Below are 16571 nucleotides of genomic sequence, written 5' to 3'. Positions count from 1 at the left end.
ATCCAGAAATGGCTCTGACTACTTCCAAAATTCTCATTGGCAGAGCTTCAAACATGAAAAAACAAAGGTTAATTCGACGACGGGGAATTGAAATCGTGTGTAGGATCAGATCTGACCATTTTGTGTGAAATGATGAGAGATACGAAGAGCAGACTGCGCATCACTTTTCTCAGCAGACATGCGCGGCAGTATATTTTAATCAAGGGAAAAGTCCTACATTCACAGGTCTCTTATTGCGCCTTAGAAGCGGGAGGTATTCAAGTTCGGCTCAAGAGCCCCTCACCGAAATCAAGGCACCACCCTCGAGGAACGGCTGCAGTACTGAGTGGGAGTATGATCGGAAATTTGAGAATAAGGAATACCACTGCGCACGAGAAGTGCATTTTCGTTGTATGACTCATTGACAGATAGCAATTACAATTTATGTATTAGGTTCTTTTTAAACTAATACATACAGGGAGGAGGGGGAAATATTTGAACATTTCCGTGATCCCCCCCCCCATATCCTTCGACATTCCATTGTAAAATAACCATTAATAGTGACCAGTAACATAGTGGTATTGGAGAACAGGTTGGTTATGGGCTAGGGTAATCACCTAACTGGGGTTGCAGGGGTCAAGTCATAGCTCCTGGCCCCCGCCTCTTCCCTGGTCATTGGGTGACTGGTGAAGCGTGTGACAGCAGTAAGTCGTTAATAAGATGTTTGTGTGTAACGTTAATAGACGGACAACAGTTGTGAAGGTGGGCTGTGAGTGGTTTGCAAAGCACTAAAACAGTTTGGTTACTTAGTTCTTTACACATTCAGTTTCTAACCTTATCGGGTTTACATTAACTTGCTACTGTCAAAGACTAATTTACCCTTCTGAGTAAATACTAACCACACAGAGCAAGTAAATTTATTCATTTTTATTTTCACATTCAACATTCCCCATTTCACTCCGTGTTATCGGCAGTCATGAAATTTGGACCAAAGAAGTACCCCCATCATTTATGCTCTAAGATAGTCAGACAAGCACCCTGTGGGGAGTGGCATCTCTCTCAAGAGATCTCTACACCTAGTCACAAGCCTACTCATCCACCATCGCGAGTGACCCAGCGTCGGGAAAGTTTCTTCCTTAAACAATATTCCACGAAAAGGAAGGTGGGAGAATAGCCCCTCAATGAGACCCAAAGGAGGGAGAGAAACTATTTTCAGAGCACTCTGATCTTCTTGGTCACAGCGCTTATAATGTATACATAAAACTCATAATATGGACAAATGTTATGTTAATGCTCAGGGTTTATTACCTGGACCTCAGCAATGAGAGTCGCTACTCTCACCGCTGGGCAACGGCGACCAGTGCAATAGGGACAAATAAAATAAAAAAGCTACGGACAAACGCCCAACACGAAGGGAAGGGTTGGGCGTACTTATATTAGCTCCAAGAGCAGAAAACGTGTCCTTCGAGCTCCTTCGCCAGTCAGAAACACCCTGTTAAAAGGAATCAAGCGTGTAGAAAGCCTGAAACACTTTAGGCTTCTGCACCATCATTCCTTGTAAAAGTTAACTAATTCCAATGGTTCTCCTGGTCGTTCCGCTTAACAGCTACCCCGGGACTCTCACAATCCAACATCAAGGTTAATAGACGAACATGAACCTCGTTTGTCTGGTATCAAGGGTAATATTTCATTCATGGGAAAACGTTAAACCCGTTGGGTCATACAGCGCCCGGGAAACAGGAGGCAATCAGGTTTGATGCAAAGGGGGTGGGGGGTTAGCTCCAATTTAGGAGTCAAGGGCCCTTCACCGGCACCAAGGCGGCTTTGCAAGAGACTATTGCGCGTTGGAAGGCCTGAGTGACCAACCTCCAGCACTGATCTACGACACAGCAACACACCAGACACGGGCTGGTAATGTTTAGGTTTTTTACCTGCACTTATGCTTGGTAAACGAGGACAGCAGGTGTAAAGAAATGTCCGACATTTCCATGTCATCCTCAGAGTGAGCAGAAACGTTGGGCACGTCTCTTTACACCTGTTGCCCCTGTTCACCTATCAGTAAATAGGCTATTTTTTTAGGTTTCTAATCATGGGGAAGCACTAAACCTGCAAGTCATGGTGCCTGAGAAAAAAACAGTTATTTAGATTCAACCCAAGTCCAATTCCTTGTATTTAGAGCTCCTCGCTGGTATCAAGGCACCTCTCGGCAGGATGAAAAAGAATTACACAAATTTGCCCTCCGATGCTATCTGTAAATTATTTTAAGCGAAACTGGCATCACGTTACATTAGTGGGGAAACCGAACCTCTAGGTGTCATGCAAGGGCCTGTGGCGCCGGGGGCTACCGTCGTCCCGAGAAAGGTGACGGGATAGCTATTTCCTTTATTATAATCAACAGGTTATTTCCTTGAAATAAAACCATTTTACCTACATAATAAGCAAGCTCTTTGAAGGGTTTAACAAATTAAACCATCAATCCCTTCATAGGGGGGAGGTCACGCCAGTAAAAGGTTCTTGTTCTAAAGAAACTGAGCTCATTGCCTATTCGTCTGGACAAAGGTAGCCTCTAGTGCTACAGGCACTGCATGACTCCCAAAGAGTTCAGAGTTTCCCCAATGAATATAATGTAACGTTTTCACTGTAGTGTTTATTCAACCAGACTGTGGCTGTGTGAACGTCTGAACACCTCTCATCCAGCACCACTCCTAACACTTGTGGCTGTGTGAACGTCTGAACACCTCCCATCCGACACCACTCCTAACACTTGTGGCTGTGTGAACGTCTGAACACCTCCCATCCGACACGCCTCATCATCACGCTCTCAAGGCAACTAATAGACTTTGCAAAACTCATTCTTTATTGCGTTAAATAAAGATAATGTCACAGTCATGGGTTCATGTATATTAAACTTTCCCTGATTTCCCATAAACTTTCTTCTGCAAAACATGACAGATGGAAGAGTGACTGAACACAGTTTGATATGTACACACTAGATTCTATACGCGAGTGATGTGACAGTGCACCTCGTGCGTGCACGTGCACCTGTCCATTAGAGAGCTTTCACCGTCTCGACGCACCAGTAAACAGCAGTAACCTTACATTATGGCGCACTTCTTGCTTGGCTTCTTAACCTCTGCATTCTCACAGTCGTCTGTTTCTGTACCCTGGTCGTCATCCTTGCCTGCTACCGTGGCACCCTGGTCATCCTTGCCTGCTACCGTGGCACCCTGGTCGTCATCCTTGCCTGCTACCGTGGCACCCTGGTCGTCATCCTTGCCTGCTACCGTGGCACCCTGGTCGTCATCCTTGCCGGCTACCGTGGCACCCTGGTCGTCATCCTTGCCGGCTACCGTGGCACCCTGGTCATCCTTGCCGGCTACCGTGGCACCCTGGTCGTCATCCTTGCCTGCTACCGTGGCACCCTGGTCGTCATCCTTGCCTGCTACCGTGGCACCCTGGTCGTCATCCTTGCCTGCTACCGTGGCACCCTGGTCGTCATCCTGGCCTGCTACCGTGGCACCCTGGTCGTCATCCTGGCCTGCTACCGTGGCACCCTGGTCGTCATCCTTGCCTGCTACCGTGGCACCCTGGTCGTCATCCTGGCCTGCTACCGTGGCACCCTGGTCGTCATCCTGGCCTGCTACCGTGGCACCCTGGTCGTCATCCTGGCCTGCTACCGTGGCACCCTGGTCGTCATCCTTGCCTGCTACCGTGGCACCCTGGTCGTCATCCTTGCCTGCTACCGTGGCACCCTGGTCGTCATCCTTGCCTGCTACCGTGGCACCCTGGTCGTCATCCTTGCCTGCTACCGTGGCACCCTGGTCGTCATCCTTGCCTGCTACCGTGGCACCCTGGTCGTCATCCTTGCCTGCTACCGTGGCACCCTGGTCGTCATCCCTGCCTGCTACCGTGGCACCCTGGTCGTCATCCCTGCCTGCTACCGTGGCAACCTGGTCGTCATCCTTGCCTGCTACCGTGGCAACCTGGTCATCCTTGCCTGCTACCGTGGCACCCTGGTCGTCTTCCTTGCCTGCTACCGTGGCACCCTGGTCGTCTTCCTTGCCTGCTACCGTGGCAATCTGGTCGTCATCCTTGCCTGCTACCGTGGCAACCTGGTCGTCATCCTTGCCTGCTACCGTGGCACCCTGGTCGTCATCCTTGCCTGCTACCGTGGCACCCTGGTCGTCTTCCTTGCCTGCTACCGTGGCACCCTGGTCGTCATCCTTGCCTGCTACCGTGGCACCCTGGTCGTCATCCTTGCCTGCTACCGTGGCACCCTGGTCGTCCTTGCCTGCTACCGTGGCACCCTGGTCATTGTCTGCTACCGTGGCACCCTGGTCGTCATTGTCTGCTACCGTGGCACCCTGGTCATCCTTGTCTGCTACCGAGGCACCCTGGTCGTATTCCTTGCCTGCTACCGTGGCACCCTGGTCGTATTCCTTGAATGCTACCGTGGCACCCTGGTCATCCTCGTCTGCTACCGTGGCACCCTGGTCATCGTCTGCTAACGTGGCACCCTGGTCATCATCCTTGTCTGCTACCGTGGCACCCTGGTCACAGTTATCTGCTGTGGCACCCTGGTCGTCATCCTTGTCTACTACCGTGGCACCCTGGTCATCCTTGTCTGCTACCGTGGCACCCTGGTCATCCTTGTCTGCTACCGTGGCACCCTGGTCATCCTTGTCTATCGTGGCACCCTGGTCGTCATCCTTGTCTGCTACGGTGGCACCCTGGTCGTCATCTGCTACCGTGGCACCCTGGTCATCCTTGTCTGCTAAAGTGGCACCCTGGTCATCCTTGTCTGCTAAAGTGGCACCATGGTCGTCATCCTTGTCTGCTACAGTGGCACCCTGGTCGCCATCCTTGTCTGCTACAGTGGCACCCTGGTCGTCATCCTTGTCTGCTACAGTGGCACCCTGGTCATCCTTGTCTGCTACAGTGGCACCCTGGTCATCCTTGTCTGCTACAGTGGCACCCTGGTCGTCATCCTTGTCTGCTAAAGTGGCACCCTGGTCGTCATTGGCTGCTGTAATGGCACCCTGGTCGTCATCCTTGCCTGCTGCCGTGGCACCCTGGTCATCCTTTTCTGCTACCGTGGCACCCTGGTCGTCATAGTTATCTGCTACTGTGGCACCCTGGTCGTCATCCTTGTCTGCTACAGTGGCACCCTGGTCGTCATTGTCTGCTGTAATGGCACCCTGGTCATCCTTGCCTGCTGCCGTGGCACCCTGGTCGTCATCCTTTTCTGCTAACGTGGCACCCTGGTCGTCATAGTTATCTGCTACTGTGGCACCCTGGTCGCCATCCTTGTCTGCTGCCATGACACCTTGGTCGTCATCCTTGTCTGCTGCCATGACACCCTGGTCGCCATCCTTGTCTGCTGCCATGACACCTTGGTCGTCATCCTTGTCTGCTGCTGTGGCACCCTGGTCATCCTTGTCTGCTACCGTGGCACCCAGGTCATCCTTGTCTGCTACCGTGGCACCCAGGTCATCCTTGTCTGCTACCGTGGCACCCAGGTCATCCTTGTCTGCTACCGTGGCACCATGGTCATCCTTGTCTGCTACCGTGGCACCATGGTCATCCTTGTCTGCTACCGTGGCACCATGGTCATCCTTGTCTGCTACCGTGGCACCATGGTCATCCTTGTCTGCTACCGTGGTACCATGGTCATCCTTGTCTGCTACCGTGGCACCCTGGTAGTCATAGTTTCTTGCTACCGTGGAACCCTGGTCATCCTTGTCTGCTACCGTGGCACCCTGGTCGTCATCTTTGCCTGCTGTGGCACCCTGGTCATCATCCTTGCTTGCCATGGCACCCTGGTCATCATCCTTGCCTGCTTTGGCACCCTGGTCATCCTGACATGAATACAGGTCGTTTAACGCAGAAATGCACCGATTGATTCCAGTTTCCTTAGTTTCATTATTGCTAAATTTCTGATGAACAATGGATACCAACTCAATGTTATTTCTGGACTGGGAGAAATATTTATCACTACTTACAGAAAGACTTTGACAAACTTGGGTTGTGGATAGTTCCACGCAACTTCCCAAAGGTGACAATTTTTCCCCATAATTCGGATCACTACTGTCGTTTTTTGAAATCCCAGTTAATAAAAATTCCTGACTCCCTTTGCCTGAAGGAAATCGCTGGCTTAATTTTTCCTTCTCTTGAGGAAAACCCAAACTCTGAGCACTTTTAAGTAAAGTCTCTCTGTCACTTTGGGACGAAGAAACCTCAAGTGACTTGGGGAAAATTTCTTTCAAAGGAGAAGCCACAGGTTTTGCGCTGTCTTTGGATAGGAGCTCAGTACTTTCTGAGCCTGTTGCATCTCCGACAGCCGCTGATTGACCCAGGACGCCTTCGACAGCCACTGACTGACCCGGGACGCCTTCGACAGCCGCTGACCGACCCGGGACGCCTTCGACAGCCGCTGACTGACCCGGGACATCAAAGACAGCGGCTGGTGGACCTGGGACATCTAAGACAGCGGCTGGTGGACCCGGTGCGTCTAAGACTACCGGCGATGGACCCGGGACGTCTAAGACAGCCGCTGATGGACCCGGGACGTCTAAGACAGCCGCTGATGGACCCGGGACGTCTAAGACAGCCTCCGATGGACCTGCAGCATCACCGGGAACAGCTGGACCGGCATCATGTCTTGCAATATTACCTAGGTCGTCCATGGCTGCAGTATCCTGGTCGTGAGGAAGAGTTATACTGTGAGACAACACAATTTAAGTATTTCTAGGAAGCAACAGTTCCTTTCGTATGTTAAAAGCAATTAATAATGCAGGTGGTACAAACACTGTTCCAGCCAGACGCCTTTTTTGAGAATTTTACAGCAACGCTAAAGTTATTTTAACACAGGCCCCTGAACACTTACCATTGTTCATGATCCTATTTACTAAGTTAGCGTTACATTGTCCCTCTCTAATCCACTACGTATACTATCTCCTTTTCCATCCTTTCCCTTTTGCCTTTCCACCACTGCTCCTGATTTTTTCCCCTCTCCACTGCCTCCCTCTTCCTCGCCTCCCACTGCACAATAACAGATTAATTCTAGTGGAAAATGAGAAACTTAAAATTACATTTTCCCTGCAAGAGAGGAGGGAACCCTTCTGAATGATAGCAAGTCATACAAAATTTCAGCTCTGCTCTAAGAAAACCTTGAAGCTGCAGTAGATAATAAACCCATGGTGATATGCATAATTTCCTTATTACTTTACTCTCCCAGCTCACTCAGGGTGAGAGACCATCACCTGATGCATGAAACCTATCCTGTGTAACAGAATATGCCAGGGAAACGCAGCTAGGTTGTGTTCGCAATATATAATTGTATAGAGCAAGGGAGCCCATTATAATTATAATCATGGGGGAACGCTAAACCTGTAGGATTATACAGCGCATGTGGGGGGTATGGAAGGTATTCAGGCTCAATTCAGGGAACTGGAGCACAGATCCAATTCCCTAGATCAAGAGCCCCTCACCAGCGTCAAGGAACCTCCCTTGATGGGCAGGGCAGCAGAATGCAGTTATTAAATTGTCTAAAGAAAAAATCCTCTATGCTCCCCCCACCCATTCTTTCCATATGCCTAGCGCTCCTTTCCACATCTTTCTCACGACCCCTCTCCCCACTAGAATTCTTTAATACTCGTGGATATTAAGGATTCTTGAATACCTCGATACGAATTTTTTTTAATACCCGAGTGCTGTGATGCCAAGCAAAAACGAATCTTTAAAATAATCTCGGTCAAATCAATTTTGGGAATGGTATAAAACCAGTGAGCATGTGCACGTGTCTACTGCTCTACGAACCTTCATCTAGTAATAGCTGACCAGATTTTGAAATTTGAAGTCCATTGGAACAAGTGTTCTGAAGTTATAAACGAAAATATTAGAGGTTAGGTTAGGTGTTTAAGTGTTTCCTGACGCGGGTCTTAGATGATGACCCGCCGTTGGAGTTTTTGGTCATCTGACCGAGGCCTTCCGCTGGCTTACCGGTCCACCCCTTTAAAAATTACGGTCATAGTCAACCATTTTTTGGTGTAAAAAATATTAGATGGTATGAGGAACTGCAGGTGACAGATGAGCTCTGGCATCAAGAGTGCAGCAATCAGGAGTTCACTCAACTCGGGAAATTTAAAAACTATGATTATAAACATAAGCAGTATTTTTTTAGTTATTAATTTTGGTAGTTTTATCAGTTTTAAAATTTTTCTATGAGAGTAAGACCTCATCTTCTGTACATAGTTCTACTGTCTTCAAGTTATGTCCTGGAATTTGTATTGATAAAGCCACTGGATGGCGAAACGTCTACAATAAAGATACCCAGATGTTGCACATGCGTCTTACTCTCATCTTGTCGGTATTATATACCATTCGTACACAAAATTTTTCTACAACCCTGTATGAAATTTTTTTAAATTTTTTAAAGATAGTCCAGTTTTATGAAACTCTCAAAGATTCCAAGTTGAAAAACTATTACCCAAACAAATTTTCCCCACACAAACAAAACTGACTGGGTATTGTCCTGGGACCGTAAGATGCATCAGTCATTAAATATTGAAGCCACTGAGAAGAGGAAGACTTTGACAGTGATTAAAAGGGATTCAAATGCTGACAATTTTACAAAGAAAATGGTCAGATCTGCACCTACCCACCTGAATTTCACTCGGCCATTGTCGAATTAGTATCCATCAGTTTGAACGTTTGAAGCTCAGCCACTTAGGGTTTTGGAGGCTATCCCAGTTATTCCAGGATGCTGGGAATGGGGGTCAATAACTTAGTCAAAGGACACCTGCCAGTTGTTCCTAGAATCAGGTACTTATTACTGTACAAGTGTTCAAAATTTATATGCGACGAAGGGGTTCTAGAATTGTGAAAGAATAGTGACGAGTTGGAAAAAACTAATTGAGGCCACCATTTAAATGTGTCCCTTCAAGGATACGTAATAAACAACTTTATTAATCACTTCAGGCAGCAACAGCCTGGTTAATCTTGTCCTGATCCACCGCGAGGCCTACCTACCTACCTACCTGGAGTCTAGCTGGAGGGCATTCCGGGGATCAACGCCCCCGCGACCCGGTCCACGACCAGGCCTCCCGGTGAATCAGGGCCTGATCAACGAGGCTGTTACTGCTGGCCGCATGCAATCCAACGTACGAATCAGCCCAGCTGATCCGGCACCGTCTTTAGGTATCTGTCCAGCTCCCTCTTGAAGACAACCAGGGGTCACAGACCAGGCCAAGGGGGCGTTGACCCCCTGAACACCTCCACGTTTACTGCAGGTAATTTAGAGATTCTACTACATACTGTGAATCATTATAGGGAGAGGCTAATATACACAACTTCAGAGTCACAGGAGAGAGGGAGAAAAAAAAAATCCTGCGCACACTATTGGAGTTAAATTTCACACCAATCCGTGAGGCATGGTTGATGATAGGCAACAATTTTAATATATGTGGAGAAATCAGAATGGTAGGTAAGACACACACGCAACAGTTAGGCAACTTTATTCCGAAACGTTTCGCCTACACAGTAGGCTTCTTCAGTCGAGTACAGAAAGTAGGCAGGAAAAGTAGAGATGTGAAGATGATGTAATCAGTCCATCACCCTTGAAGTCGTAGAATTTGAGGTTGTCAGTCCCTCAGCCTGGAGAAGTTCAGTTCCATAGTCAGGAACTATCTGAAGATCAAGCGACAGTGCGGTAACTTAAATACTGTCGGAAGGAGAGGTGCAGAGTAGTAGTGAGAATGCAGCCACTGAGAGGTCATGTCCCTCTCAGACACTGCAACACAATGGCATCTTGGTACAGAAAACACCTTGGACAACTTTTTTAAGTGAGAATTATTTGATCTGAGAGGGACATGACCTCTCAGTGGCTGCATTCTCACTACTACTACTCTGCACCTCTCCTTCCGACAGTATTTAAGTCTCCGCACTGTCGCTTGATCTTCAGATAGTTCCAGACTATGGAACTGAACTTCTCCAGGCTGAGGGACTGACAACCTCAAATCTACAACTTCAAGGGTGATGGACTGATTACATCGTCTTCACATCTCGACTGTTCCTGCCTACTTTCTGTACTCGACTGAAGAAGCCTAATGTGTAGGCGAAACGTTTCGGAATAAAGTTGCCTAACTGTTGCCTATGTGTCTTACCTACCAACCTGTCTGTATTGTATACCATTTTGATATTCAGAAATCAGAATGAAAGCCAGTCACAGGTAAAGTTCACTGGGGTGGGGGTGTTGAGGTGGAGCCCCTTGTTCATAAATTACATAGATAATGAATAAATTAAAGAAGAGCTGGACGCATTTCGGTCACTGCGTGATCGAAGAAAGTTATACCAATGTTGCATAGGTGGCCTGGTGGCTAAAGCTCCCGCTTTACACACGGAGGGCCCGGGTTCTATTCCCGGCGAGTGGAAACATTTCGACACGTTTCCTTACACCTGTTGTCCTGTTCACCTAGCAGCAAATAGGTACCTGGGTGTTAGTCGACTGGTGTGGGTCGCATCCTGGGGGACAAGATTAAGGACCCCAATGGAAATAAGTTAGACAGTCCTCGATGACGCACTGACTTTCTTGGGTTATCCTGGGTGGCTAACCCTCCGGGGTTAAAAATCCGAACGAAATCTTATCTTATAACCCCGCACCCTGTATACAGATTGCACGTGAAAGGAATTGTGCAGAGTGCGGCATATGTTGGACTCTTTTTGAAGATTGATAGACTAAACACAGACTCCAGGTTGAGGGGGTGATTGCCTCAAATTACCCCTGATCTTCAACCATTCTTCTCTATACTGGACTGCAGAAGCCACTAGTTGGCGAAACGTTTCCACAATGAAGATACCCAAGTGTTGCACAAGTGTAATTCATTACAAGTATAAAGCACTGAACCTGGGAAATCTGAAGCAACCGAGTCTGATCTACGGGAAGGGTGTTGCTCCGTGTCCATTTATAAACAGCCCTTCACCGGCACCAAAGCAACTCCCCCCCACCTACCTCTCCACCCGTGAAGACAGGCCGTGCGTGTTTAGGCCTACCGGGAGTTTAGTTACTGAATTATCTTATCAGATGACTCTCCATCTTCCTCAAGAACAATGTACTCAGTCTTCACTGAATGTTACAAATAGCTCCACAATAATGCTATATTAAAACAGTTATAAAACCACACGAGTTATGCCAATCTGAGTAAAAACAGCTGGCCGGTTCACTTATGTTGTGCATGACGGACTAGGCGTCTATAGTGCACGACGGACTAGGCTTCCATTTTTCAAACAAAGTTTAATTTCTTTGTGCATTATAAAAAAAAATGTATTTACATGTAATAAATACTATTAAACACAAAAGAAAGCCACTGGCATGCATGTGCATTTCGGGCTAAAGATAAAATAAATAACATGCTTCACCTTAAAAGGTTTACTATTTATACCATTATATTCTTTAAAATAGTGCAAGTTTTAAATTAATGATGCCTTTTACTTCTTCCTAGAATTAGTGATTATTTCCTTCAAAAAACCACCAGCATTTTGATATTACAACTACACTTCATGACGCACATCAATAAACACAAGCAGTCACGGCCACGACTCACAAGTCACTGAAATATAATCTTGTGGTATAACTTGCTATACAGCTAGTGAACACTGGCTGGCAGTCCTTGGGCCAGCACCTCCAAGGCAAATCTGTATTTCTAATATAAATCTCTAATAATAATCACCACGTGTAGATGCAATGTACAGTGTTGTGTGGTGACCGCAGAACATCGTAATTTGGTATCGTAGCACATAGGGGTATACTGTAAGGGACACGTTTCGAGGTAGAGTGTAAGGGCGTACCTTCCTGGTGGTGTCCTGACGGTGTTGACCTCACGAGTGAGATCGGACCACACGTTGGGGTAAGGGTTGACAGGGGGTGAGGGTCAGGGAGGGGTAGGAGAGAGGAGGTAAAGAGAGTGGAAAGAGGTGGTAGCAGGATCAAAAGCTAAGCGAGGATGGAGAAAGGCGTATATGGAGGGTTAGACAGATCACAGCGAGAGAACACAAATCTTGAAGACAGACATGGACATGTAGAGCTATCAAACTAATTAACTGGAGTTAGGCTAAACAGAGGAACATCCCCTCAAGAGCTGTTTGTTTACTGAGGCGCGCGCACACTGCCACACCCTCAACCAGCAGGCAAGTGGTGTACGGTCTACAACACATCACTGCGCTGTTGGAGCTTCCCCATACACCAAACCCTATACCCCATACCTCTGGTGCCCACATACTACCACTCACCCACCTCCTCCTATCCCTCCGATGATAGCCCTAACCCACACTCCAATGTTTAAATCTTCATACTGTCACCACTTCATGCTTATAACAAGGATTTGCTTTAAGTAGATAGTGTAGAAATTTAAAATGTCACTCTCTCTCTCTCTCTCTAAAAAAAATGGTTTTGCACCAGTTTTTCCCACCAAGACAGGGTAACCCAAAGGAAACACATTCACCATCATTCATTCAATAGCTCACCTTACCACAGTGATCACCATATCAGTACTACAACCAGGCTGTAGAATCATTAAAATATTGGAGAACCAATTAACATACAACTGAAGCTAGGTAACCACAGTATATATTTACGAAAAGAAAGTCAATAGATCACGAGTATTTATGTTATGAACTTAGTAACGGTAGTAAAATGCCCTTGTTAAACTTCACTTAGATTAAATGTTATAGTTTGTCAATGTAGTGATGGTTAACATTACGTTATTTGCAGTAACTTGAAGTCACCGCCCCAGAGGCTCGGTCCCAGACCAAGTCTGCTGGTTGCTGGGGTAGTCGACCAGGTTGTCGGCACCCGCCGCCCACAATCCGACATGTGCAAAACAAGCTGGCTGATCAGGAACTGACTTGAGGAATTTGTCAGTTCCCTCTTGAAGACAGCCAGGAGTATGTTGGTAATCCCTCTCACGCATGAGGGATAAATAAGTCTATTTAGGTACAACTGCACAGGTTTTGATGAACACATGAGTGGGTATGGGTGGGTGTGAGTTGGACTTGCCTTGCATGGGCCAGTAAGCCTTCCGCAGTGTTTTTTCTTTCTTATGTTCTTACGTTTTAAGTGATTACAACGGTCTTACTAAGTAACACGTGTAAATTAACCAGCATAACCCAAGAAAATCAGTCGCTTAATTCCATTGGGGTCCCTGTAATATTTTATTAACATCTTAGCTGTTCCATACACTAGAAATCAATCATGATTGTAACCATAATAAATAAAATAACTAAGTAACTGAACGCGCGAAAATCAGTTGCAATAAAGAGGTACAAGAGAAATAAATTAAGCTGAATAATTCACACGAAAGATTAAGAAAATCAGCTTAATATAATAGGTAGACGAAGAAAGAAAAATGATTTGGTGATACCGACGAGATGTGGAAAAAGACATGTACAGTTCAGGACATTTATTACAGGAAACGTTTCGCCACGAGTGACTTCTTCAGTCCAACCCCTCAATGGAGGTTCCTTGATGCTGGTGAGGGGCTCTTGATCTAGGGAGTTGGATCTGTGCTCCTGGAATGATGTTTTAAAGACACGTGAGCAAACACTAGGACATATTTATGATCACTTCTAACACACAAAGGTTAAAATGACAGTCGATATCTATTGTCAAGGTTTCTATCACCTTGAAATGATGGATGCCTCGGTAGATAGTGACCTTGTAACTTACAGCGTAGACAGGTGAATATTCTCTCTCCTACATGAGGGTTATTTGTGTACAACTGAGTTATTTAGGCTGCATGTAACCTGCTCTCCACCAGTCAAAAATACCTTAATACTTGACATTAGGGATTAAAGTAAACTTTCAGCGTATATACACTGGGAGATATACACGTCTCGGAGAAGTGGATAAAAAGACTTCAAGGAAGAATATTTGGATTTCTTCCTGAAGCCGTTTGAATATTCCACGTCCCCTACAAATCGAACACAAATAATGGTCAACAGAGTTAAATCGGAGGCTGCCATAGTGAAGAGCTCTGTTCCACAAGGCACAGGACTCGCCCCCATCTTATTCCTTATCCTCATATCAGACATAAACAGAGATATACACCACAGCACCGTATCATCCTATGCGGATGATACTAGGATCTGCATGAGGCTGTCATCTGCTGAGGACGCGGTTAATCTCCAAGAAGATATAAACAAAGTTTTCCAATGGGCAACGGTAAACAATATGATGTTCAATGAGGACAAATTCCAACTACTCCGTTATGGAAAACTGGAGGAGATAATAACTAGAACAGAGTATACTACTGACTCCGGCCATACAATAGAGCGGAAAACTAATGTAAGGGACCTGGGAGTAGTAATGTCTGAGGATCTCACTTTCAAGGATCACAACAGTGCCACGATCGCACGTGCAAAGAAAATGATAGGATGGATAATGAGAACTTTCAAAACGAGAGATGCCAAGCCCATGATGATCCTTTTCAAATCACTTGTTCTCTCTAGGCTGGAATACTCCTGTACATTAACATCTCCATTCAAAGCAGGTGAAATCGCAGATCTAGAGAGTGTACAGAGATCCTTTACTGCACGTGTAAGTTCTGTCAAGCACCTTAACTACTGGGAACGCTTGGAAGCACTTGACTTGTACTCGTTGGAACGCAGGAGGGAGAGATATATCATAATCTACACTTGGAAAATCTTGGAAGGAATGGTCCGAAATCTGCACACAGAAATCACTCCCTACGAAAGTAAAAGACTGGGCAGGCGATGCAAAATGCCCCCAATAAAAAGTAGGGGCGCCATTGGTACACTAAGGGAAAACACCATAAGTGTCCGGGGCCCAAAACTGTTTAACAGCCTCCCATCAAGCATTAGGGGAATTGCCAATAAACCCCTGGCTGCCTTCAAGAGAGAGCTGGACAGATACCTAAAGTCAGTGCCGGATCAGCCGGGCTGTGGCTCGTACGTTGGACTGCGTGCGGCCAGCAGTAACAGCCTAGTTGATCAGGCCCTGATCCATCGGGAGGCCTTGTCATGGACCGGGCCGCGGGGGCGTTGATCCCCGGAATAACCTCCAGGTAACCTCCAGGTAACTACCCCATCTTTTCTTTCTTTTTTTACCAATAGGTATATTTTATTACATAATATGGTATATATATTATGTATATACCATATATATTCTAAACAATGTACCAAGTCTCTTGTGTTCATACGGAGTGATTTCGGTGTGCAGGTTTGGAACCAGTCCCTCCAGGATTTCCCAGGTGTAAATAATGATAACTTGTGACAGTGAGAGAAAATTGGCTTAAGCCGGTAGGAGACTTGGACCTGCCTCGCGTGGGCCAGTAGGCCTTCTGCAGTGTTCCTTCGTTCTTATGTTCTTATGTTCATCAAGCATTAGGGGAATTGCCAATAAACCCCTGGCTGCCTTCAAGAGAGAGCTGGACAGATACCTAAAGTCAGTGCCGGATCCCCTGAAAATGAAGTTCCCTGGGGTGAGGGTAGGCCTCTAACAAACAGCTGGTGATATGGTTTATGGTTTACGAGATATGGTTTATGGTTTACGAGAGATATTCCCAAACTGGTGAAGGTTTCATGGAAAATAGGAGTTAGCCTATATGAACTCTGTATATTGTAGAAGTCATGCCTTGTAACTGGTAAAATAACTTGTGGGAAACTCTAGGAATGAATAAAAGCTGCCGTGAGGGTAACCCCAGTTTCAAGCTCATCGAGTGATGGACTTCAGAAGCTAGGAGGAAGGAAACCTCTGGAAATAGACCGGAGAGTAAAGTAAGATTGATTTCTGTTCTCAACTTGAGAAAAGAAAGATTTTTGCGGTAGTCCCTTATCCTACGAGTCTACTAGGGTTTTATGTGTTAAGTGGGAGGAAAGGCGCTATTATTTATGAGGGCCACAAGTAACTGAAGAACGAGAACCTTACTGCTCAGGATATCTGAATTTCCCATATTTCTAAAGCTGTATAATATATTATTATAATTTCCCAATCAAGTATTATGATATTTCCTCCAGTAATCTCGTATGAGTATTACTTATTACTGAGATATTATAATTTAAAATGCACTAACCTTGTGGAATTAAATGAGTAGTTAGTGAACTACCTAGGTTGAGGAGTGAGCAAAACTAGAAGGCTTATGGGCAAACATAAATGAAAGGTGTAAGGACAAGCAGAAATGGAAGAGCAGACCTGGATGGCCTTTGACCCAGAAAGATAATTGGAACGCCTATGGATGACAAAGACAACTGGACGACTTACAGAAGAGTAGGCGGCTAAAATATGCAGGGTAGGGGTCGGCCTAGGAAAGGTTGGAGGGAGGGGTTTTAAGGTTTTGTGTGCGAGGGGCTTGGACTTCCAGGAAGCGTGCGTGAGCGTATTAGGTAGGAGCAAATGGAGACAAATGGCTTTTAGGACTTGACGTGCTGTTGGAGTGTAATCAAGGTAACATTTATGAAGAGATTCAGGGAAACCGGCAGGTCGGATTTGATTCCTGAAGATGGGAAACACAGTACCGGCACTTTGAAGGAGGGGTTTATGTTGCAGTTTTATAACTGTAGTATCAGCACGCCTCTGGCAA

General features: G+C 46.3%; 1 protein-coding gene across 7 annotated transcripts in view; it reads right to left on the bottom strand.

Annotated features, from left to right (window-relative positions):
- LOC128700389 (uncharacterized) overlaps nucleotides 1-16571 on the bottom strand; it is a 109881-nt gene that overhangs the window by 10999 nt on the left and 82311 nt on the right. For 2 of the 7 annotated variants that reach the window (XM_053793581.2, XM_070100064.1), the window contains exon 1: nucleotides 11706-12194. The exons of 3 other annotated variants lie outside the window; for them this stretch is intronic. In XM_053793581.2, the coding sequence (XP_053649556.2) occupies nucleotides 11706-11774 (69 nt within the window). In that variant the 5' untranslated portion in view covers nucleotides 11775-12194. Of the gene's footprint in view, nucleotides 1-11705; nucleotides 12195-16571 lie in introns of those variants that run through there. 2 more of the 7 variants (XM_070100066.1, XM_070100065.1) reach the window with 2 other exon arrangements.

This window comes from Cherax quadricarinatus, chromosome 71, assembly GCF_038502225.1.
Source record: "Cherax quadricarinatus isolate ZL_2023a chromosome 71, ASM3850222v1, whole genome shotgun sequence".
Lineage (NCBI taxonomy): Eukaryota > Metazoa > Arthropoda > Malacostraca > Decapoda > Parastacidae > Cherax > Cherax quadricarinatus.
The sequence above is the reverse complement of the archived record's forward strand: the minus strand, read 5'-3'. Positions and strand labels throughout refer to the sequence as shown.